The 23,633-nt window shown below is 48.6% G+C and overlaps 1 protein-coding gene across 9 annotated transcripts in view; it reads left to right on the top strand.

Annotated features, from left to right (window-relative positions):
- The window catches only part of Large1 (LARGE xylosyl- and glucuronyltransferase 1), a 492,360-nt gene that overhangs the window by 373,961 nt on the left and 94,766 nt on the right, over positions 1-23,633 (top strand). For all 9 annotated transcript variants that reach the window (XM_076855085.2, XM_076855088.2, XM_076855087.2 and 6 more), the window contains one exon: positions 10,319-10,423. In XM_076855085.2, coding sequence (XP_076711200.2) covers positions 10,319-10,423 — 105 coding nt within the window. The remainder of the gene's footprint in view (positions 1-10,318; positions 10,424-23,633) is intronic.

Genomic DNA, 23,633 nt, shown 5'->3' with positions numbered 1-23,633 from the left:
GGAGCTCCAGCTCTGGCTCTTTGTTAAGGATATTTCTGCAGCTGAGCGGTCAGTCTTTGCTTAGTGGTTCCCGTAAGCCATTGCGTTCCCGTTTCCACTCCCCCTCACTGCTGCCCACCCCCATCTCTGCGACTTTGCCAGACAGAATTGTTTTCTACCCTAAACTTGAACTCCCCATTTAGTCTCCATCAGAAAGGACATCAAACTATTAAAAGGCCAGGTGTTGTGCGTTGTTATTGTTGGTTTGACGCCACTTGCACTGTGGGTGACCTAATGCCACACCAGGGGAGGACTCTTTGCTGCCTCAGGTGTGTTGCCATTGGTTTACAAAGGGAGATTTCTCTCCAAGGAGGACAGCAGAGACCAGGCTTGTAGAGAGTGTGGTCAGCGGGCTCCCTCTGGACGGGTCTTGCAACAGAACCCAGCTCTTGGCCCCAGTGGTTAGTGTATTGGAGTGTTTGCCTGTGGACCTTTGGGGTACAAGAAGTCTTATGGCAGCGCCTGAAGGAAGCTAGGTCTAGATACACACCCATTCTAGCTCTTCATCTCTAGAAATTACTGATTCTTTTTCCAGGTGTGATATTTTAACCACATAAAGACCCTCTGTACACAGTGTCCTGAGTCAGCCTTGTTAGCACACCTGTGTTAGAACACACCATTCAAACCACCTGTGTGGTGGTGTGCACTGTGGCCCTTGGGAAGCAAGCTGTACCTGGGGAGAGGGAAAGCCTGTGGGCATGTCTCCCAGGGTCCCTCCTAGAGCCCAGTACTGGAGCTTTCCATGAACAGTGAGGCTCAGCTTTTCTCCACGCCTTGGCTAACCTCTTGAATGGGATTAATACATGTGCAGTAAAGCGATTAAATATCTACTACTTAAAGACCCAGAAATGCTGGCTAATAATATTACTCCATCAGAATTCAACAATATTTGACAATTTACATCTCATTTTGCTCTCAAAATATTAGACATAGGGTGAATCTTATTATTAATCATTATAAAGAAATAAAAAACTAAGTTTAAACATCAAGCAGTTGGGTGCAGGTTGCAGTCAATAATTGGAAAAGCCAGAATTTAAAATACTGGCCTCATAATCCTGCAAATAAGGACCTTCTCTGCAACCCCAATAGGAAAAATGAGGAGTTTGCTCTCTCTAGACCATTGCTGGTAAGGCAGAGGAGTGTCTGCGAGTAGAGTTCTGGAAGATGCCAACACATTGTGTTTTAAAAAAGAGAGACAGATCCAAAAAGCACAGATAGAGGTGTACTGGACAGAGGCCAGCTTCGCTTCCCTGACGGAGGCCGCGCTCTGAGGTGATGGCAGCCACGCGCTCTGGGACTCAGTGTGATAAAAGCAGCCTTGGAAGAAAGCCCAGCAGCTCTGCGTTCCTTTTTTAGTTTTTCCCATTTCCAAAGACCAACGATCACAGGAGGAAGAAGAGAAAAGTCATCATTTGAGATTGAGCAGGCGTTTTTAAGCCCCAAATTAAGTTTCAGGCCCACCCAGGGAAGTCTTGAGGGTGGGGTGGGAGCCTGGTTCTTGGATCTTGGCAGATGCTCATTATCTGGACCTACGTTGGATTGCAGGCTCGTCTCTGAGTCTCAGGGCTTCCTGTGCGGCTCTCCTGAGGAGCCCTGGGGCAGGATGTGCTCTCCTCTCAGTGCCCTGGGATTACTGCTTCAGGAAATTAAACTCTCTGCTCCCCAGTGGGTACTGAGAACTTTCCAGAGGGTCTTTTCTGCAGCCCCAAGTGGGATCAAAGGGCGGAACAGGTGGGGTGGTCACATGTACCCTTCTCCTCATCGTGCCTAGATCTCTGGACCCTTCCCATGTTGGTGCCACTGTAGCCCTTTCCCAGGAGAGAGAAACATTTCCATTTCAGGTGATTTCTAACCCTGAGTATAGATATGAAGACTTCAACAGCACAGAGCTGGGACTGCAAGACTCCGCTCCAGGCCTTCTAGCCCCTTGGCCTTGACCAGAGATTTTACTTCTTTAGACCTCAGCTTCTTTTCTGGAGGTTAGGAATCAGTGCAGTGCCTGCCTCCTGGGGGCCCTCGAGGCATTTCTGAGATGGTTCATGGACAGCGCCTATTCCAAAGCCTGGGCCAGGGGCTCACAGAGAGCCAGCTGCCCTGGGAAGCACGGTCCCCTCCAGGGAAGCCATCCATACATACAAGAACACCTGTGAGATTGTCCAGCAGGAGGGGACACTGAGAAACTCATCATGGGCATAGGATTAAGAAAACTCACAGTGAGGTTGGAAGGGAGCATTGAGGTCACCATGTTCCTGACTGCTCTGTGGACAGTCCCCACCTCCTTCTGTAGTACCTGGCAGGTGATACCTACCCAGAAAGGTCCCCAAGCCTGAGTGCATCAGACTCCACGGAGCTATTGTTTAAAATGAAACTGCCAGGCTACTCAGATAGTCTCTGCTTCAGTGAGATTTGAGGTGAGACCTGGAAGATAGCAGCCAGGCCCTGGGAGAAGCTCTCTGGAGAATCGGTCCAGAAGGACAGAGGCTGGGCCTGTCTTCGTCACTACTGTGTCCCTGGTGGTTGGCACAGAGAAGGGACTCAGCATGTCCTGCTGGATGAGGGCAGAATCCTGCAGCCTTTTCTAGAATCATCCAGTGTTTGGAAGCTTCTCCCCAGAAAGGCAGCTCCTGTGTGTTGTGGTGACCTCTCCGGGCTCCGTCTGGCCTGCTCATAGTAAGCAAAATCTAATCTTCTTTTCATCTTCACTCACTCAGCCTCTCGGAGGGACACAGAATCTAATTCCTGTCAGAGGGATTAGGTCTCATTCACTGACATCAGCAAGGGGGGATGTTTTTTTCTCCATGGGAAATCAGGGCTGGCTGAGGTCTAAGGTGGGGTGGGGTTGCTTCCTTACCAATGGAAACCCAGGCTCCATCCCGGGGACATGCTTTATAAACCAGGGTACATGCACCTGGTTGAGAGTCCCACTGCAGCCTGTGACACAGTAACCATCAGCCTTTCACACATGAGGGAAATAGAGAACTCCAGCTGGCTCAGAAATACCTGTGCCGGGCATGACCGCTGGACTTTGAACCAGGCAAGAATTAGCGCTAATATTCAAAGAAAGAAACAGCTGCCACATTTGAGAAGCAGAGAAGAAAGGAAGCCTGAGCTCAAAGTCAGAGTCAGAGTCCTCGTAGTTCCATGGACCCCGGGTCCCTAAACCCCTCCCTGCCCTCATCAGCTGCATCTGTGGAAGTAGAAGTTTCCAGAGTCATGACTAAAACCTTCACAACTCCTCTAGGTGTCTGTTACCCCAGAGTGCATTGAGCTGCAGCTGAATTGCCAAAGTAGGAGCTGTGAGACAGGCGAGTTCAGAAATGGTCCCTTTCAATCTATTCAGGGTTGTTTAAATGCCCTTTTGTGTGCATCTTCTCAGGAGATGTTTTATTATTCTGCACCGACTAGCCAGGGCACCTGGGGCTGTGTAGCAGTTCTTTCAGGATGTTTAGTAAATGGCGATATGATACTCTATGTTTTTCTTATTATAGACATCCCGCACTCAGACACGCATTGAATGGTGTGTTTAAAGGCTTTTCTAGTTGAAAATAGCTTATTAGAATAAATATGAGGTTGGGAGGGCATTGGTGGGTCTCTGTGAGACTCAGGACAGCTTCTGGTTTTAATATTTTAATATTCGCTTGGTGATATAAGCACAGTTGTTTTGATCGGCAGCAGCGACTGGCAGCTTTCTCTATACCCAGGAACTTTCCTGGGGGTGGATCAAAGGAGACAGCTCTTAAGGCATCCTACAGATGAGGCAGGAGCTGCCTATCTGGTGTAGAACTGGAGAGGGCAGCTAACCCGCCACCACTTCCTTTCCATTGAGATAGAGTCCACTAGTTACTGATGGGCTGGGCGATGGGTTGGGCAAAAGATTCACCTTTCCTTCATTCATTCATCCACATTATACTGGACTCCAGGAGCATTTAAGCATTTTTTGGTGCGGGCGGGCGGAGGCACTGGGGATTGAACTCGGGGACACTTTACCACTGAGCCACATCCCCAACCCAGTTTTGTATTTTATTTAGAGAGAGAGAATCTCACTGAGTTGCTTAGAGCCTCATTTTTGCTGAGGCTGGCTTTGAACTCACGATCCTCCTGCCTTAGCCCCCTGAGCCGCTGGGATTACAGGCACATTTAAGCATTTTAATCAAGGAAGCAAACCATCCAGTGTATACTTTCAAAATATTTCTGTGACTCAGTAAGCAGAATGGAATGGTGAAGAGCTACCCAGAGGGGAAGGTGACTGGGGACATCTGCTAAGAGACTCTAGAAAGGGAGAGAAAAAGGGCATGGCTGAGCAGGGGAGGGGATGAATTCCAGAAATACTCATAGGTAAAATCTGAGGATCTGGTTGTAGGTGGGTGACAAGAATGAGGAGAGGGAGGTGTCAAGATGATTCAAAGGGCTTTGGGCTCCACGGGCAAGTCAGACCTCGGTGCGCCATTCAGCAGGCCAGGCAGGGCTCAGAGAGCTGAGGAGGACATGATTCTGGATTTGGTCCTGTTTAGGTTGAATTGAAAATCACTGTGAAATGGCCAAAAGGAAACAGTGAGCCCACAGAAGCCTTTAAGAACAAGAGGGTAGGAAACGAAGCCTGGGCTGGGGGTGCAGATCTGCGATTACCTTCCAGTTGGTGCTGTCTGAATGAAGCCACTGGAGCAGATTCTGCCGTCCATGGATGAAATGTAGAGCAAGAAGGAAGGGAACCAAGCTCTGGAGTCCGTGGAGGAAGGGGACATGGAGAGAGGAGCCCCATGAAGGAGGCCGGCAGGAATGTTCCCAGAAGCTAAAGACTCAGAAAGGCAGAGTGGAGTATGGACGGAGGCAGCAGGGCAGGGAAGGGGCCAGTGAGACTGAAGTTTGCATAGTCCAGTTTACATGGCTAACCTTAGCTCTTGAATAGGAAAACATAGACATTGTGAACAATGACAATCCAAAGAGGAAAAGAAGGTCTTGAGTTGAGCATCTACCATGAGCTGGGCACTCTGCATGTATCATCTTATTTGATCTGCATATTCATTTCGGAGGTGAGGAGAGGTTTGATTCTTAGCCTTTTGTAAAGAAACTCAGAGTTAGAATGGTTGTCTCCTAGTCACAGACATGGGGCTACAGCCTGTCCTGCCTGAGTTTAAACCCCCGTCCTTCGGTTCCCACCTTCTCCCACCCAGTGAACCAGCTCTGCCTGACCTTCCCACACCATTTGCTCCAGGTGAGAGCAGCATCCTCTGCCTCCTGAACAGCAGGAGCCCTGCCTTGAGCCAAAACCTGCAGAAGGAAGGAGAGAGGGGAGTTCCCGGCCTACAGCCATCCGTCTGCCAGCTGGTGACACGGACACCAGGGCCCCACGGAATACCGGGCTTGTTCTCCTGTCTGGCTGTTAGGGGTGATGTATGAATAAGCAGCGGAGATGGCTTCATTTTCATAAGTTAACTTGTGCCGAGAGTAAGGGAAACAGAGAGCAGCGCACTCAATCATAACCACAGGGCCAGCGCGGGAAACAATGACAAAGCCTTTTCTGTTAGTCACGGTGTTTTATTGTAATGACTCCTAAGGAGACGAGGTGGGAGGTGCACAATGCTGAGCCGGTCCTCGCACGGTGGCACCCAGGGCATCTCCCCAGGAATCCCCCAAGGTTTCCTTCCTAACGGGATGGCAGGCTGAGGATGTGTGCGCAAGATCAAGGTTGAGGATTTGGATGCCACCGGGCCCATGAGCTTGGATGGCTGTCTCATCTGTACTGTGACAAGGGAGCAGAGGGGACCTCGTTCCTGGATGTCTGCTGCACGGCACCCTTACCAGAAAAGCTGTGGGGAAGTTGAGAGCTTGGAGGTCTGCACGGGAGGGTGAGGGGTCACACATGGAACAGAGAGGAGGACTGAGGAATTCTGAGGGTCATGGTAAGTGCAAGTGAACACGACTCCAGCTTCCAGGCATTCATTCGTAGTGGTTTGAAAAAGCGAAGGACACAGCTTCATTTTCACAAATTAACTTGTGCCTGGAGACAAAACAACAGCAACTAATTCTGGCCACATGTACCCTTATCAACTCCACTTTACAAGCGAATGAAGAAACAGGCACAGACAGGTTAAGTAGCGTACCCAGAGACCCGCAGCTAGTAAGCAGAGGAGCCAGGATTCAAACCTGGTGGTCTGAACATGACATTCATTTTCTTCACTATTTTGTTGTGCTCAAGAAGTATAGCACTGGAGATCACCCCCCTCCTGAATATTGCTGGTTTATAGGCTGGGTTTAGACACCACTTGAGTGTATCTTGTGCCAGTGACGCACAGGTGAATCTGACCTTTGAGGAAGGCGGACAGAGCTTCCAGACCTCTCCGTCAATTATTCCCAAATTTTGATGCTCATCTAAATTACCTATGGCCTTGGGTTTTTAGTGCCAATTACTAGTCTCAGGATCAGAATTCATTTCAGAAGTGTTGGGGTCCATAGGAATTAATATAGGGCGCTAACCCCACGCTCACATATACAGATACCGCCCAACTTAGAGGAGCAAGAGCAAAATGTCACCATATTTATTGACTTGGGTGAAATTGAAGGACTCGGCCATACATCCTCCTAAACCCAGAGCCCAGAGTTGCACTTCCCCCAACCCCATGTCCCATGGGACATGCTGAGCATGCTGAGGGCCTCACAGGAGGAAACCTGCCCTATAAACCCACATGATGAAAAGCAGATTGATGGCAAGCTCTCTGCAGCTCTCCAGCTCCCAGAAGAAGGGATGGAAGAGGAAGCGAAGCTGTGTAACTTCTCTGAAGTTCACCAGTCAGGCAGCCCCATCCACACCAACGGGGAGAGAAGGGTTCAGCAGCAGAGGCCAGGAAATGCCCCCTCCGGAAACTAGAGAAGCCAAGGAAGCAACCTTCTGATAACCACTAACCTCTAGGTTGTGGCCCTGACTGGTTCTGAACAGAGCCTCCGTTCTTTCTGAAGCACGTGGCCGCCAAACCACACTTGGAGAAACAAAGCTTTGCCATGGCCTAATTGGGCTGGGTGACTGCCAAAGAAAGCTGCATGGCTAGGGGCTCGCTGGCTTTCAGAAGCTGGCCGGTTAGCTTGAACTATGATATTTATAAATAGTGACCAGTTATGTCTGCTTAATGTGTTCCACCCAGTACCGTAAGCACTCAACACATTGGAACAGACATAAGTTATACAGCAGGCAGAGAGAGGTTAGGGGGTTTCCTCGAGGCTGCACAGCAAGCAAAATGTCAGAGCGAGAATGGGAAACAGAGTCTGACCCCGGACTCTGCACCCCTTGCCCCCGGCGGGCTGCTCCTCGGGTGCTCTGTCCACAGATACCTCTGCCTGGGGGAGGCACTGAGCGGATCACTCAGGGAATTCATTAACCACACACAGAACTCCGCACCCTTGAGACAAAGGAAAATTGCTTCTCCTCATTCCTGTTTTAATAATTGATATAGCAGCAAATGAATATATTTAAAAAAGCAAAACGAAATCTTAGTGGCAGTTGATCGTTTTGTTTTTTCTCAACCGATGGATATTAAAATTATAACCGTTGTGTTACTAAATAAGGATTTTTTTTTATGTGAAAAGATTATGGGCTGCCCTCAAGGCAGCCCAGGTACAGATCAAGAGAGATTTGAATCTTCGTCTTGGCAATGCCAGGACTTCAGGGTGTCCCTGCAGATTCTTCCTTCTCTGGAGGGTGAGACCTGGAATTCAAGCCTCAGCCGAGCAGCTGATGGAAGTGCCGTGCTTCACGCTGCTGCCCTGTCTTTGCAGTTTTCAACACGGGGAGGCAGAGGCTTGAGCTCACAGAGTGGACGATGTGTTGAGGTTGGGGGCGCGGGGAGGCTGAACTGCTGAAGACAACACACCCCAACATTAGCCTCATCCCGGTTGAGAGGGATTTTCCCACCCAAATGAGCAGCTACTTAGTAAGACTACTAATGTCTTAGTAGCAGACAGTGGCTAAACACCTACTGTGTCTGATACTCTGCAGTCCTTGCCTGTGGACCAGTGCAGGAGGTGGATATTTAACAAATAGGGTGTCACTGGGCCTCAATACTGCCCACTTGGCCCTTTAAAGGGCCTAAGTCACCTGAAGATGAAAATACCAGCAGGAAGTACTGGGTAGAGATGTCTGTCACCTCACGTGGTCACGAAGATAAAGGAACTTGGTTATTCGTGGGGCATCCAAGCTAGAGACAAGCCACAGAAGAACTGTGGGCAGGGTTTGGCAGGGGCAGGGGCAGTTCCTTCCCACGGCCAGCTAAATAAGCAAGAGAGAAGTGACCACACAGGCTAGAAAAACATATTTCTGTTCGGCAGGAATGAAGTGTGGCTAATGGAGGATTTGAGGAAGAAGATTGAGACCCCCATCAATGTGGGGGGTGCAATAATACGGAATTTGGATTCTGATATCTGAAGATGTCCTTAGCTGGGATTCAATTGGCCACCCTTAATTCAGTGAAAGCTCATTCCCTTTCATCAGTTCTTCATGTATGACACATTTTATCATGCCAGAAGAACATGTAATACCAACCAGGGCCCCTAAAACCATTGTGATACCAACCTGGGCTCCTTAGCCATCGAGAGTCGTCTCTCCCAAGCACCCCTTTGTGATCCACAGTTACTAAGTGAAGTCTGCAGCTGGTCATATCAGACACTGCCCCTGAAGTAAGGATGCCAGGCTTCCCTTCTAGGTCTATCTAACCGTTTTGCACACACATCCCAAACCTAGTTAGTTCATGTGGAATTGATTGGTGCTTGCCCGCCCTGAATTGGGGATGCATTTTTCTGAGGGATTCTACAAGTTTTGGATATGATCAAGCACAATGACAAAGTGGGCGGTAGTATTTTTCCCATGCCTCTAGTTTATGTATTTGTGCTAAGGTGATGATTTAGATAGGAGCCCAATAAATTGATCAAATAAATTACACCAAACCCACACACCGTCATCTCAGGGAGCTGTCATCCTACCAAGGAGGCCCTATATCACCCAGCATGGTATTCCACAAGGACCCCTGTGTTTTCTGAACATGCTGCAGGCTTTCCTTGGGTCAGAGAGTTCTTTGTTATTTCTCGGATTGGCCAGAATCCTAAGAAATTGCCCTTCGGAAGACCTCAGCCAGTTGTGGAAGACAGTGATGATTCAATGTGCAACTTTTAGCAAGTTCCTTGAACTCTTTATTTTTCAGTTTCCCTTTCTATAAAATATCAATGTGTGATGCCTACCTCAAACTTTTGTCACAGAGGTAAGCAATAATGCACTGAGTCAAGAAGACCTGCGGTCAGGTAATGTGTAATTATATACAAGCTCCTGCAGGAATTGTGAAATCCACTCTCCCAGTCAGTCAAATGATGCTGATGACAATTCTTAGAGAATGCCATCTGCAAGTGGCAGGCCAGACTCATCTAAAGGAGGCCTATGTGGAAGGCCCAGCAACTCGCTCCCACCCACACCCCAGGCATCAGCATCCTAAGAGATGCCCTGCAAGCCCCACCCACCTGAGAAGCTGAAGTGCCACAGAGACAAGACCAATGTCACAGCCCAGCTCTGGGCACCCAGGTGCAATCATCCCTCTAGACTACACTCCTATGTGGATGTGATGCTTGTTGACAGATGACATGGATTTATTTATTTGTGTTTTGTTTGTTTGTTTATTTTTGGTGGTGCTGGGGATCACTCCCAGGGCCTGTGCATGCTGAGCAGGAGCTCTGCTAGGCAGCCACAATAAATCTATTTTGGAGGAAGCAAAGAGTTTGAGCACAAAACCATTGTAAGCAGCTGATCACAAGGTGGCTCTTTTCCTTGGTCTCATCTCTCCAACCAAGGATCATTCCCTCCTCTCTGATAGGAGAAAACCATCTTGGTCCATGCTTAGAAAACAGATCAATTAATACACAGTGGGAAATATTGGACTTGGAATGATTGAAGAGTAGATGTGTTCCATGATTTCTGGAATGAACACGCGCTTCCTTATGTGAGTGAATGAATAGCCGTGGATTCGGGCTAGGTCACAGATAACCTGGGTAACCTTGCACAGAGTCTTGGACTGCTCTGGGCTTTGGTCTCTCCTCCATGAAATGGGGATAATAAATCAGGTGCCTGGTGGCAAGGGTGACATGTGTTAACTCAGACTGAGAAGGTAGGTCAGGATGTGGCACTTAGGAGACCACCCTGTGAACAGAAGCTATGGTAATGATGACCTGCCACCATTGATCCCTGCAATCAGTCCTCACTGGTCCTGATGCTGTGGTCCTCCTAAGCCTTTGTATTCTCTGTTTACAGGTCAGCAGGTCCTGGGCTTGGTAGAGAACCAGAGTGACTGGTACCTTGGAAACCTATGGAAAAATCACCGCCCGTGGCCGGCCCTTGGGAGGGGCTACAACACAGGTGAGTCTCCAGGGTGGTGTGGGCAGGGGTTCCAGAGGGTGACACAAGGGCCCCATGCTCCTTCCTCAGGGAGAGGACATGGCCAGCAGCATGGAGGAGGCCACCTGGTTGCCTGAGATCAGCAGTGGGCAGAACTGAGGTGGGTGACCTTCCAGATCTTTCTCAGTGCTATAGCTACAGGGGCCATGGCAGTGTGGCACTCTTACCAGAAAGCCCCTCCACTGACCCTCAGCCCTGGATCCTACTGGATTCTGTATCAGTTTGGTGGTAGGTTCCTTGGCTGTTGATGTAGACTAGCAACCATTCTGCAGTAATAGGCGGCCGCAGTGCTTCAGTTTCTTAACACAATACATTCGTTTTTCTTGAGCACATTATATGTGCACTCAAGGTCCACGAGGATCTGTGCTGTAGGTATTCAGGATTTGTCTCATTGCTTGTGTTCACCCATGGGATGAGGAAGTAGCAGAGGTCATGTTATCTCTTAAATTTTCTTAATATTGCATTGGCTAAACATGTCATGTGGCCATTCCATCCTGTAAAGGGGAGGGCAGGTACCACCTACCGTGCACCTGGTCAGAGAAAAGGCAGACCTTTGGAAATCAGTACTTCTGAGCACACAGTGTGTTGTCTAAAATCAGATCCTTTATTCCACCTTCTACCACCCCAAACTTGCTTCTCCCGTTTCCCTTTCGGTTCATTTATTCCACTGTTCCATTTCCAAATCATTCGCTCTTTCCTCTGTGCTTTATCTATCTGACTGCTTGCTAGGGTCCTAGGCCCCAAGCTGGTGTTAGACACAGTGTGTGACCTCATGGAGTGAGTGAGCAATGGAAATCCACCAACCTGCCCCACCAGGCTCAGTGTCTGCCAGTGTCTGGCTGTGGAGTACCTCTGGGTCCTCTGCCTCTCCCTCCCATTTCCCTGCTGTGGCTCCCTGTCCGTCAAGCATGCCCATCTTTTTCATAATTAGAACTTGGAGCTCAGGGAGCAATGGGGTAAGTCAGGCCAAGATAGGAAGGACTCAACATCTGAGTCCAGCAAGTATGCGGGTTAGGGACAGGTGTCTGGGGACAGGCACAGGCACCTGAAGATGCTATGCAAAGCCTATTCTGGAAGCTAAAGACAATCTGTAGTGAGAAAAGCCAGAAAGTCAACTCTGAACTCTGATATGCGACTCCAGAAAAGTTGAATAAAAAACATGGGGGAAAAGGAAGCGAGACAGAGATCGAGTTGACAGTCCAGTGATATAGTCAGAATGGGGCAGAGCTAGAGGAGGACAAGGAGAGGCCAGGAGATGTCCTGAGCAGTCAGATGCGCACCCAGGGAGCCCTGTGTGGAGGCCGGGCAGCATTCCTCCTGGCATGATCACCTCAGTGTCACTTTTGGGGCAAATGGAGGTCACCTTGGAAGAATTGTAACCACCCACCCTTGTCCGGAGACTCCCCAGCTGTGTTTGGCATTAACCCTTTAGTTGCTGTATAGCTGGGAACTCTGAGGGGTCCCTGAGAGGGGCCTGGATGGGGAAGGGGACTGAAAAGAATCAGCGGCAGTAGGGAAGTGCTTCAGCTTTTCAGTAGCAGGGGAGGCTGTGCCTCTAGGGCCTCTACCAGCTGAGTGAGAGCCAGGCTCTCTGCCAGGTACTGCATGGGTGATAATCTCATTTGATCCTCACTCTCACCCATGAGGCAGGCTCTCTGCTTATCTCTGTTCTATCCTAGAGGAAACCGAAGCTTCAAGTTTAAGGAGCCTGGTGTTCACTACTGACCTTCCTGGCTTGAACTTTAAGGGCTTCAGCATCAAACACTTTCTGAAAATGGAGAATCCCGGACTCTGCCCTTTAAGAGCCTGGTTGGGTCTGTTGGAGGAGCCCAAGATCCTGCCCTGCAGGCAGCCTGGAGGCTGTTTCTGGAGCAGAATGGCCAAGGGCCTGCTCTGACAGGACAGGACACAGTTTGCCCTCCCAGCAAGCTCAGCCAGCAGCTGTCTTTCTGTGTGTTAAAGGCTAGACTCTTGAGAAGCTGACTGAGGCATAATGAGAGGGCTTCAGGAGGTAGGCACCCGTGCTTGTTTGGGTGGGAGAAGGGACATCTCGGATAAACCCTGGTGTGTCCGTTTAGCTTCTGGGCCTCAAAACACATAATAGGAAATGGCCCAGGGAGGTCCACTGCAGGGTCTCAGGGAGGCAGGATGGGGTCTTGGTTGTCTGTTGAAAACAAAAGCCTCTGGTCATCTATCTGGGCTTTCAGGGGAAAGAAAAGCACCCTGGAGAATTTATTATGAGAAACATGGCGTGTCCCTTATTTGCTGCAGAGTGTGGAGATGGGAAGCACCTGAGCCAGCCCAGCTCTTACTTGACATGCCCAGTCGGTGAGTCGCTGCCCTCCTTGCTGGGACTAAAAGGGCAAAGAGATGGAGGAGAGCCCTGTTAGGAGCCATGTGTCCATTTAAATCATACCAGTGACACCAAGTGATCCTTGTAAAAGGATTTATGCAACGCTGAGATGCACTGGCTCTCCTGATGGAGATTTGTTATTTTAAGACCAAGAATTGTGGCACACATCAGCAGATGAGTCATCCAGACATTTAGGTTCTCATGGAAATTGAGGACTCTGCCAGAGGGAACCTGCCACCCTGAATCCCAGCCAGCTCAGCCATACAAACAGCAAAGGCGCTGTGGTGCTTTCAGCATGGTGTTGGGGGGCGTTAGAACACCGGGGTTAGGACCATGGCAGGGCCACTTGAACCTTTTTCCTTCATTGTAAAGTAGGATGATAACACTGAGCGTGTGAAGATGGCCAAGTTAGGAAGCCAGCCATTGGAGGAGCCTAGCCTTGTGTTTGGCACATAGTAAGTATTAGTCTTTGTTCCGTTGCGTTTTCTACCACTTATTCAGTCAGGGCATGAGATCCACCCTCTCTGAAAACGATGGGATGGCTACGTAGCTAAGTGCACTTTGCTAAGGTCTCCCAAGCCCTCGGGTCAAAAGCAGCTAGTAAGTTTTTCTGTTTTGCTCAAAAATAAAGCAGCCACTTTTGACATTTCTCTCTCATCTCTTCACTCTCTGGAAAAGGTTAGCTTTTCATATTATTTTAAGAAGAAAATGCCTATTTTAGTTCATTGATCAGCTTCCGGACCATTTTATGTAGCAAATTTCCAGAGAATGCTTGAGCCGTTTCAATTGGATGATCTGCCTTCAAGACCTGACTTGGTCACTTTTAGACTCTCTGCCTTTTGGAGAGCTTCCCTAAGCTCAGCAAGCTCGGACCTCCTCATCTGTTAGCCAGCTGAGCATCCTGCCTGGGAGCAGGCACTGTGGCTCTGTGGTGGCAGAGCAGCCGCAAGTGCCAGTAACCAGAGCCCTTCAGGAACTTGTAGTTTTTATTTCTCTTCCTGACCCTATCCTGAGTAACCGTTTGCACATATTCAAATTCAGCCGGGCATCGCTATGCATGATCTTCTTTAAACCCTAGAATTATCTGGTAAAGTAGCATTTCTCCTGAAATGATCCAACGTGGTTCCCACTTCCTCTATTTTTGTTTTTCCCTTTCTCAAAGGACCCCAAAAGTTTAGGGAGATGGATTCTTCCTCTCCTCTTTCATCTTAAGGAAGATGTTTATCACTTATTTCTATATGAAGGAGGCTACTAAGCCATAGCAGCTGTGGATGACCAGGCAGATCCCAGCACCAGCTCTTGCCCATAATGGTTCAGGTGGACTTAAGGGCACCTCTCACATCCTTGCACAGAGAAGGTCCGTCCCCACTGTGTCCATGTGTCGGTCACCTCCTAGGAGCAAGAAGCTGTCATTCACAGAGCATGCAGCTGTCAGCAGGACTTAAAAAAAAAAAAAACAAAAAACAGGATTTTAACAGTCTTATTAAGATTCAACTCATTTCAGTTCATAAGCTGACGGGTGAATATCTTAAAAAGTGAACATCAGCAAAGGAGAGGAGGGCTGAAGGGAGCGGGGAAGGCAAGTGGGGGAACAAGGTGGCAAGTTCACAGCTAAGCCGGTTGGCACAGGATCCCAGAGGTAACTTGAGGAGCAGGTGTGTCCTCCCAAGATGAAGGGCATCTTGTGAGCCAGAGGACTTTCAAACTTAAGAATAAAATACATCACATTCCTTTCTGTCCCCAAATTAGGCCAGAGACAGGGAGATGGAGAACTGGCTCTCTAGAGAGGGAGGGAAATTTTCTCTAGAAATCCTTATCTGTACAGCAACAAAATTGGGACATTCAAGGACTGACTCACCTCTGGGATTGAAGCAAATACTGGGCCGTGAGGAAGTGGAACGCGATCAGTGATAAAGTCAGACACTATGGTGCATTCTGTGACAGGGGTTCAAAAAAAGAAAGCAGTTGACAATTTGAACTGAGCACTGAGAACCACATGGCTGGAGTGGGGTATGCAAAAGTCAGGGTTAGGTAACCTGACACCTCTTGGCCTGTGGCATTGGCCTCTGGGATCCTGAACACACCCCTTCATTTCTTTGAGCTTTAATTGTCTCTTTGGTCAAGTCCCTTAATGATTGAAAAATATTGCACTTGGATGATCTCTGTAATGATTGCACCCAGACAAACGAGACTGAAATGTAGTTCATTCATTCATTCTGTACTTACTACTAAATAACTATTATTCTGGCAAAGTTGAGGTAGAAAGATTCTTTCTTTCCTTTTTTTGTTTTTTTAATGAGTGTTTGACCACCTGTAGATACCTATGATTTTGCTCTGTGAAAGTGAAACTGGACCTGATTGATGTGCACCAGCTATGATCCAACTGTTGGAGGGCCACATTTGGCTTGGATAATTCAGCCCACTGTCCTGAGTCACTGAGAACACCTGTGCACCTGGGATGTCCAGCCCTCACCACCCGGGGAGGGTGGATCTGAATCTCTCGGGGTGGGGCTGGGCCTGTGATTCCAGAGCTTCCTCGTCCAGGCTCTTTCTGAATCCCTTTACTACTGCTTAGCACCTCAAGCTCCAGCTGAACTCAAGTTCAACAAAAAAGCTGCATGACGCTGCTCAGCAGACGCTTTCTGTTCTGTGCTTCTGTATAGATTCACTGAGCCTAAAGTACAGATGTTATATTTATCACTGGTGAGCTTTATCTGATTTGGGTCAATCTTTACATCATTTCATTAGACTTGGTTTTTGTTCTCATCCACAAATTTGTGAAAATGCCTTGTGTTCATTCAGCCTCGCCCCCATCTTACAACATCTTTTGAATGCCTCTTGTACCATCCTAAAATCAAATTCAAATGTATTATACGACCTCCAAATATAATTTTTTTTTTACAAAATCAATAAAGTGGCCTGGCTATAATACAATGAAGAAATAAAGGGAAATTAATTTATTATAAAATAGTATTTACTTCAACTGGAAATGAGTTTGGTAACTCTGGCTTAGCTAAGGCAGATGACAGGAAGCATGGTCAGCTGCTGCTGTGCCTGTGTTCAGGATAGAACCATCTTCCTTGTAATGGGGACAAATGCAGAATGGTGCTGATGTGGTACTGGCCATCAGATTCCAGGAGTGGCTTTGCCGTCTGTGAGCAGTTCTTCCAACGTTGTGAACAAGCTGGACACGGTGGCACAGGCAACTTGGGAGGCTGTTTTAGTCAGCTTTTTCTCTACGACTAAAACAACTCACCCAGAACAACTATAGAAGAGGAAAGGTTTATTTAAGGGCTCACAATGTCATAGGTCTCCATCCACAGACACGGGCTCCATTCCTCGGGACTTAAGGTGAGGCAGTACATCATGGTGGAAGAGTGTGGCAGAGGGAAGCAGCTCACATGATGATCAGGAAGCAGAGAAAGGAATATCCACTTACCAGATACAAACAAATACCCCATAGCCATGCCCCAATGCCCGCCGCCTCCAGCCATACCCCACCACCCTCCAGTTACCACTCAATTGATCCCTATCAGGGGATTAACTCACTGATTGGGTTAAGACTCTCACAACCCCATCATTTCTCCTCTGAACCTTCTTGCATTGTCTCACATGAGAGCTTTTGGGGGACACCTCACACCCAAACCATAACAGAGGCCCTCGGAAACTTAGAAAGACCCTGTTTCGAAATAAAAAATAAAAAGGACTCTGAATGTGGCTCAGTAGTTAAGTGCCCTGGGTTCAATACCCAGTTAAAAAAATATACATAAATAAAAGCCAAAGTAGTGAACAACTGTTGGTGAGTTATGAGATAACAGCGAGTGCCAAGTTCTATCTTCCCATGTTTAAAGTCTGTTAAGGTCATGCCAAAATAATAATAGTAACACTTTTAAAGTTTTTTCCATAAGTCATAACAGTTTCAGGCTCAGTTATAACAATTATGTAAGTTATAATGTTCACTGGGCTGACTCTGATGCAAAGCCAGATGTGTTCAAGGGCTCTCTCAGGGTCAGCACCAGGGCTCCTGCTTACAGGAGGCGTTTAGCCAGCCGGAAGGTGCTTTGCAGTACTGCCACCGGCTGCTTCTCTCTACTTGACCCTTTTCAAGGTCTGTGACTGACCCAAAGCCTTGTCCTCTCCATGTCCTGAACCAAAACCTTCTTTGGCCTCAGAACCCTATTGTGCAGGTTCACACAGAACAGATTGATTCCTCCTTCTCCCTGGCAGTGCTTTAGATGTCTAAGTGAGAGAAGCCAGTGCTACACCCACCTCTCTCTCCTGGGGCCTCCCACCTCCTGGTTCCCTCAGTGACTCCTGCACGTCACCTGGTCTCTGAGGCCCGGTTTGCTCCTGTGTGAGATGGGGCTGGCTACAGGACCTGCCTCCCCAAGGACAGCCATGAGAAGTGCATGAGGTAATAAGTATGTTTAGGAGGAGGAAGTCACTTGCCTGCTGTTTCCTATGAAGTGGACACAGGGACTGCAGGAGGTCCGGCCTCTTGCAGTATTGGTGACATTACTCCTGTGCCCCTGGGGTTCACATTTCTTTTTCCTTTTGAAAGACAGTATTGCTTGTGCTCCAGAGTTGGTCCAAGTCTGGACTCCACCTGCTCTCAGGGCCATGTTCCTGGCTGCTGAACAACCTGTTCTTCCCGCGTCGTGTCAGGATTCTAAGAGCTCCCGCCCCCCAGGGTTGCTTTCTTGAGAGCAGGTGATTGCCTCCTAGTGTGCCTGGGACAGAGTCCAGGTCGGACATCAATACTAGCCCTTTCCCTTTATGCTTGAGGCCCACAAGAGGGGCAAGGTCCCCGCGGCTCCTTGGCATCTCTTCCTAGTAGCCACCTCTGTCACTGAAGCCATCTGGGACTGAGTGCTCCTCCCAGGGCTGCCCTTCCCTGTGTCCTCTGGTTTGTTGCTCAGGTATTAGTCACGCATTTCACGTGTGCAATGTGCGGGCACCTCCTGGGCCCCTGGGGCCTCGTGAATGAGACACATGGGAGCCCTGTGTGCAGAGCCTCCATGTTACCGTGGGGGAGAAACTGTCTTCCCCCATGCGCCTCTGGTGTTGTCCCCCCTAGTGTCCCCAACTTACTCAGCTCCAGCCACCCACTTCCTTGTTGTTTCTGGAACACACCTTTTTAAATCTGCAAGCCTCTTCGCCTCCACGTTTTGCCTATCATTCCCCGTTTGTCTGTCTTGTTCTTTTCCATGGCATTGTCTCCGTCTGACCTACTATGATTTTGCTCTTTCCTTCTGTCTCTTTTCATGCAGATGCAACCTCCTCAGGGGTAGTAATTTTTTCAACTAATTTCACTGCTCCGTCTCCTTTACCTACAATCATGCCTGGCATACATTAGGCAGTAAGTATTTATTGTTGAGGGAAACAAATAATTTTGGAAATACAGTGCCATAGCAGTGCTCAAGGGAATCTTTGGGAAATGATGCTACTCCAGGAACATTGTTAATCTCTGGAGACATTTTTGCTGGTCACAGCCAGGTAGATTGTCCCGGCATTTCACGGTGGGATCCAGGGAAACCGCTAAACACCCTATAGTGCATAAGAGAGTTTCCAACCACAAAGATTTGTCCTGCCTAAAATGTCAGTAGTACCTTGGACAAGAAAGTCGGGCATAAAATATGCTGAGGGGACTATGTTCATCTAGAAAGGGAAGATTAAGAGAAGGGTCTCTGAGAACGTGGCATCTGAACTAAAGATGTGAAGAACAGGAAGGTGTCAGCCATGCTCAGAGCTGGAGTGAGAGCAGTCCACGCAAAGAACGGCAGCACAAAGGTCGCAGGTGGGTGTCCTGCAAGCCTCCCCAAACTGCAGACAGTCCTTGCCATATGTGGGCCATTCCTGCTCTTGCAAACCCTGCCCCTGCACCTATGTCTAGTAGTACTTGAGTCCAAGTCCCCAAACACTCAGGGGTCAGAGTGCCATCTTTTTCTTGCCTTTGGGTTCTTTGGCCCATCAGACACAATCTAGAACCAGGCACATGGTCTTGTCATCCTGACTTCATCCCAGGGTGACAGCAGCAGAATGCAGCCTCCAAGGAAAGGAGTCCACCCGAGCTGGCCTGGCCAACTCCAGGTCCACAGCCCGCTCTCTCCCCTGCTTGCTCTCCCACTGAGCTGCTCTGGCCTGCTGACTGACCGTTCCCCAGGCCCCTTCCACACCTGGACTGCTCCTCCAACAACTGCCCTCGGGCTCCTCCCAGGACCCCCGGGTCTCTGCTTAGGGCTCATCTCACAGCAGGTGTCCCTAACCATCAAACCAAAGCAGTATTCTCCAGCTCACTTTCCTCCAGTGTCAGAAAGAAAAAGTTTTTGATGGTTCGACTCTGCCTGTTGTGGTAGGCAGAATGCCCCCTCCACCCACACACAAAGTCCCTGTCCTAAGCCCTGGAACCTGTGAAGATGTTGTCACATGGCCAAAGAGGCTTTGAAGCTGTAATTATAGGCCTTAAAATAGAAAGCTTATGCTGGATGATCCAGTGGGCCCCGTCTAATCCCCAAGCCCATAAAAGCAAAGGCCCTTCTGCACCTGGACCAGGAGAGAAGGGCAAGTCACAGGAAGCAGACGAGGAGGAAGGCTCCACCTGCCCTTGCTGGCGTGAACATGGAGAGAGCACTGGGCAAGGAATCTAGATGGCCTCTGAGAGGCTCGCAGCTGAGCTGGACAGGAGATGTGCACCTGTGGCTCTGAATTCTGCAATCAATATGAAGGAGCTTACAGGTGGATTCTCCCCTAGAGCCTCCAGTGAAGCACCCAAGATGGCCATCACGGTGATTCTGACCTCACGGGCTCCAAGTAGATGACCTCCCTAAGACCCGAATACTCCAGACCCATCTAGCTGTTAGATAATAGATGGATTCATTTTAAACTGCTCAAGGAATTTGTTGTGACAACAATAGGAATCTGAATCCTTATCTCTCCCCACAAGAGTGAAAGCCTGTGAGGACAAGGATCTTGTTCTACTCCTGTGTCCCTGTCTGGGACATGGAAATCTCTCCATGAGTATCAGCTGAAAGAATAAAGGAGTTCTAGTCACCCTCCCCCTGCCAGGCTGATGGTCGGGAAGACGGGAGGGCATGAGAAGCTGGTGAGAGTCATGCCACATTCTCAGCATGCCCACTTTAGGCAGGTGCTCAGCAGGCACGGGTTGCCTGGCATTACCTTCTGTGCTAGGAACACAAATTTAAAAAATAAGATGTAGTCTTTATTTGAATCACCATTATCCCCACCCCTCAACAATTCAGGTGGTTCACCTGTTTTTTAAAAAATTACGAGGTGAAGAACGATGAAATACAACATGGCCTGCACCTGCTGTGGGGGTGGGGCGGGAAAGGCTGTGGAGCCAGGAGGACCACAGGTAGGGAAGAGGGCAGACCCGCCGGCTCAGGTGGGGAGCTGAGCAAATACTTGACTTGGTGAGGGAAGAGCACGCAGTTTGCCTTTTTAGTACAACCAAAGATGCATGTTCTAGAGGATATGCCGGGCACAAAGGGAGCAGGGAAGAGTTCACTCATGAACCCCAGCCACTTATTTATTTTTTTTTTTTTTGGAGGGGAGCTGACTCCTCTCCTCACCTGTAAGGAGGGAGTATTAGTACAGACTCGTAGGATTCCAGGAAGAATGATGTGAATGGAAAATGCCTGGTGCATTCATCACGGTGACAAAGTATCTTAGAAAATAGTCTTTAAGGTGAAAGATTTCTCTGGGCTCACAGTTTCAGAGACTTATTGATTCCAGGCCTGTGGTGAGGCAGAATGTCATGGCAGAAGGGGGCTGCAGAGCAAAGTGGCTCACCTCCTGATGGCCAGAAGCAGAGAGAGAGAGCTAGAGAGAGGGGGCCAGAGGCAAAATGAGCCCTTCAAACACCTCCAATGACCTCCTTCTCTCAACAAGTCCCCACATCCCAAAGTTTGCACCACTTCCAAGGGCACCACTAGCTGGGAACCAAGCCTTCAACACTTGAGCTTGGGCACATTTGACATCCCAACTATATCACCTGGCAAACAGTAACACTCAATAAATGGCAGCCAAGACTCCCAACGCAGCTGTGTGGAGTGCAGGATCAGAAGCTCACACGCCATTGGAGATGAGCAGCGAGGCTCATCTGTGGCTGGGTCGGGCTTAGGCCTGAATGCTAAAGAGGCAGGGCCGCCTTATCCAGCAGGCTGGGGGTTTGAAACAATAGTTTCCCGCCTGGCCCTAGAGAGAAGCCACCTGCACCCAACATCCTCTTCTCTTTTTATTGTCTCTATTTATGTCTTGTCCCTGAGCCAAGTTTTCATCTCTCCAGGCTGTGGCTGTAGCATGTGCAAATTGATTCAAAAGCACCCACCCGCAGCCCAGGGCACCCAGCCCACCCCGTCCCTGTAGCCCCGCTGGGTTCTCTGAGGCACCCCAGCAAGGCAGCCAAGCGAGAGCCCCCTCGTCAGACCTGACGGGGGCCTCTAATTAAACTGAGCACTGAAGAGTTTTCCCAGCTGCATCCTGAAAATATGGCAAGAGATCCCCTTGCCCTCCCCCCTGAGCCAAAGCCACTGTTCCAGAAGAATCACTCACCATTGCTTCCTCCGTTCCTGAGGCCTGGGCCTCAGAGATATGTGTTTGATTCCAGGCTTCCAGAATCTCACTTCAGTGCAAGAGGTCTGCTCCCCACCCTCTCTCAGAGAGGCCCTCTCTCCTGAACTATTTTCCTTATACAATCATCCTGTTTCCTTGGTGGGTCTGGCCCTAAAGGCTCATGGATTGTTTGTTTGTTGTTTTGTAACATGTATTTTTTAGTTGGACACTGTATCTTTATTTTATTTTCATGTGGTGCTGAGGACCGAGCCCCTTGCCTCATGCATAGTGGGTGAGCGCTCTACCACTGAGCCCCAGCCCCAGGCCCAGGCTCATGTTTTTTCTCTCTTTTGCTAAATAAATCACAGGCTGCTGAGTGCTGGATAGAAAGAAGGGAAAAAAAAAAAAAAAAAAAAGCAAAACTTCCCCAGCTGAGCCGGGCTCCACCTGCAGTTGTCTCAGGTGAGCTGGAACGGCTGCATCTGCAGGCCCGGAATGCAGGGTGCTGGGCTTGTCACTTATTACTTGTGCAGCATGACCTTAGTAGTCAGGCCACTTCTTCAAGCCCCTTTGTCCTCTCCTGTGAATTGAGATTGATAATACTGGCTCAGACCATTTGGGCTCTATTCCTCAGCTGGGTAGCTTATAAGCAGCAAAAATTTGTTTGAAGCCAGAATTCTGGAGACAGGGAAGTCCAGGATCCAGGCAGATGCATTTTTTGGTGAGGGCCCACTTTCTGGTTCATGGACAATACCCTTGTACCCATGTCCTCGAGTGGTGGGATGGGATGAGCCAGCTTTCTGGGGCCCCTCTCACAGGAGCACTGTTCTTACTCATGAGGGTCTGGCCTCTATGACCTAATCTCCTCTCAAAGGCAAACACTACAAATCAAAGACTGTGTTTCTTTCTGGAAAGACAGTGGGCACTCACTGACCAGCCACCATGGCACTGACATATAGCAATGTATAAAGACACGTGCCCCTTATTCCCTGACAGGAAGTGCTATTAACAGTTTTCTGTTTATTCTTTGTGCTTTCTGCATGTGTAATTATCTTCTGCTCCTCTAAATCTGCATCTTCTTATGCATTGTTATATGCCCTGTTTACTTAAAAATGAAGTATTGCATGTCTTTCTAAATTAGCGTATAAAGGTATGTTTTCTTTCTCTTTCAGAACTGCAGTTTTCCCACTTCATGGGTATACCATAATTTATTCTTTTCATTTCCTATTGCATGGTATTTTAGTTGTTCCTAAGTTTTCTCCCAATTATGAACAATACCCATACATAGACATCCTTATTATTTCTTTTTGTTTGCTTACTCAAGTATTAATATACAATAGATTCTAAGGAATGGCTCCACTATATTAAATGTTATGGAGATTTTAAATTTTGATAGATCAAAAATGCCAAAAGTATCATATAGTCAAAAATAGGTCATATTTTGAAGTAAACCATTTTAAAATTAAAGTGCATGTGCACCCCTATTTGTTTCTGTGCTGGGCATGTAGCCTCTGTATTGCAAAAGAATTAGTATTTTGCAGAGCATCTACTTACTAGAGAGCTAGCTTCAGCTTTTTAAGTTGAAGCAGATGGTCTCTGGCTGAAAGGCCCAGGCTTTGAAGCCATAGATCGTGGATCAGAGGCCTTGTGGAGCAGAGCCTTTTCCTCACCATGGACTGCTCTACCTGGCTGTGTTTGAGCGCTCACTGGGCTGAGCTGACCTAACCCAGCCCAGCACAAGGAGTGGCCTCCCATGCAAATTTTTTTGCTTTGCTGTGCTGGCCCTGGGAAGGTTGGGGCTTCTCTGTCACTCGGGTCATTAGCTCCCAAGAGCTTACAGAAGCTATGACCCAGAGCCCCGTGTGGCTCAGTGTGCAGTGAAAGACTGGAAGGAAGCTCATGATCCTGAACCTCTCCTCCATCAAGGGTCATCCGGCCTTCATTCTGTGCATGATTTTCTTGAAGATATATTTAGGATGGGAAGAAACATCTAATTTCTTTGGGGCTTCTCAAGTTCACGGTAGTAATCTTCTTGATTTGACATGTGCTTTCATGTGCATTAGCTCACGTAATCCCCATTTTATAGAGTAGCTGATGGAGGCTCAGTAAGGTTAATCAATTTCCCAAGCCAACAGAGCCAGGAAACACAGAGTCCAGTGCTTAAGCCTGCCTTCCAGGCTCCTGGGCCATGGGGATTGGGAAAGTTTCTTAGTTCTGAGGATATGTCCAGCCCCCTCCACAGTAAGC

This window comes from Callospermophilus lateralis, chromosome 4 (genome assembly GCF_048772815.1).
Source record: "Callospermophilus lateralis isolate mCalLat2 chromosome 4, mCalLat2.hap1, whole genome shotgun sequence".
Taxonomy (NCBI): Eukaryota; Metazoa; Chordata; class Mammalia; order Rodentia; family Sciuridae; genus Callospermophilus; species Callospermophilus lateralis.
This window is presented reverse-complemented; position numbering and strand designations above follow the sequence as displayed.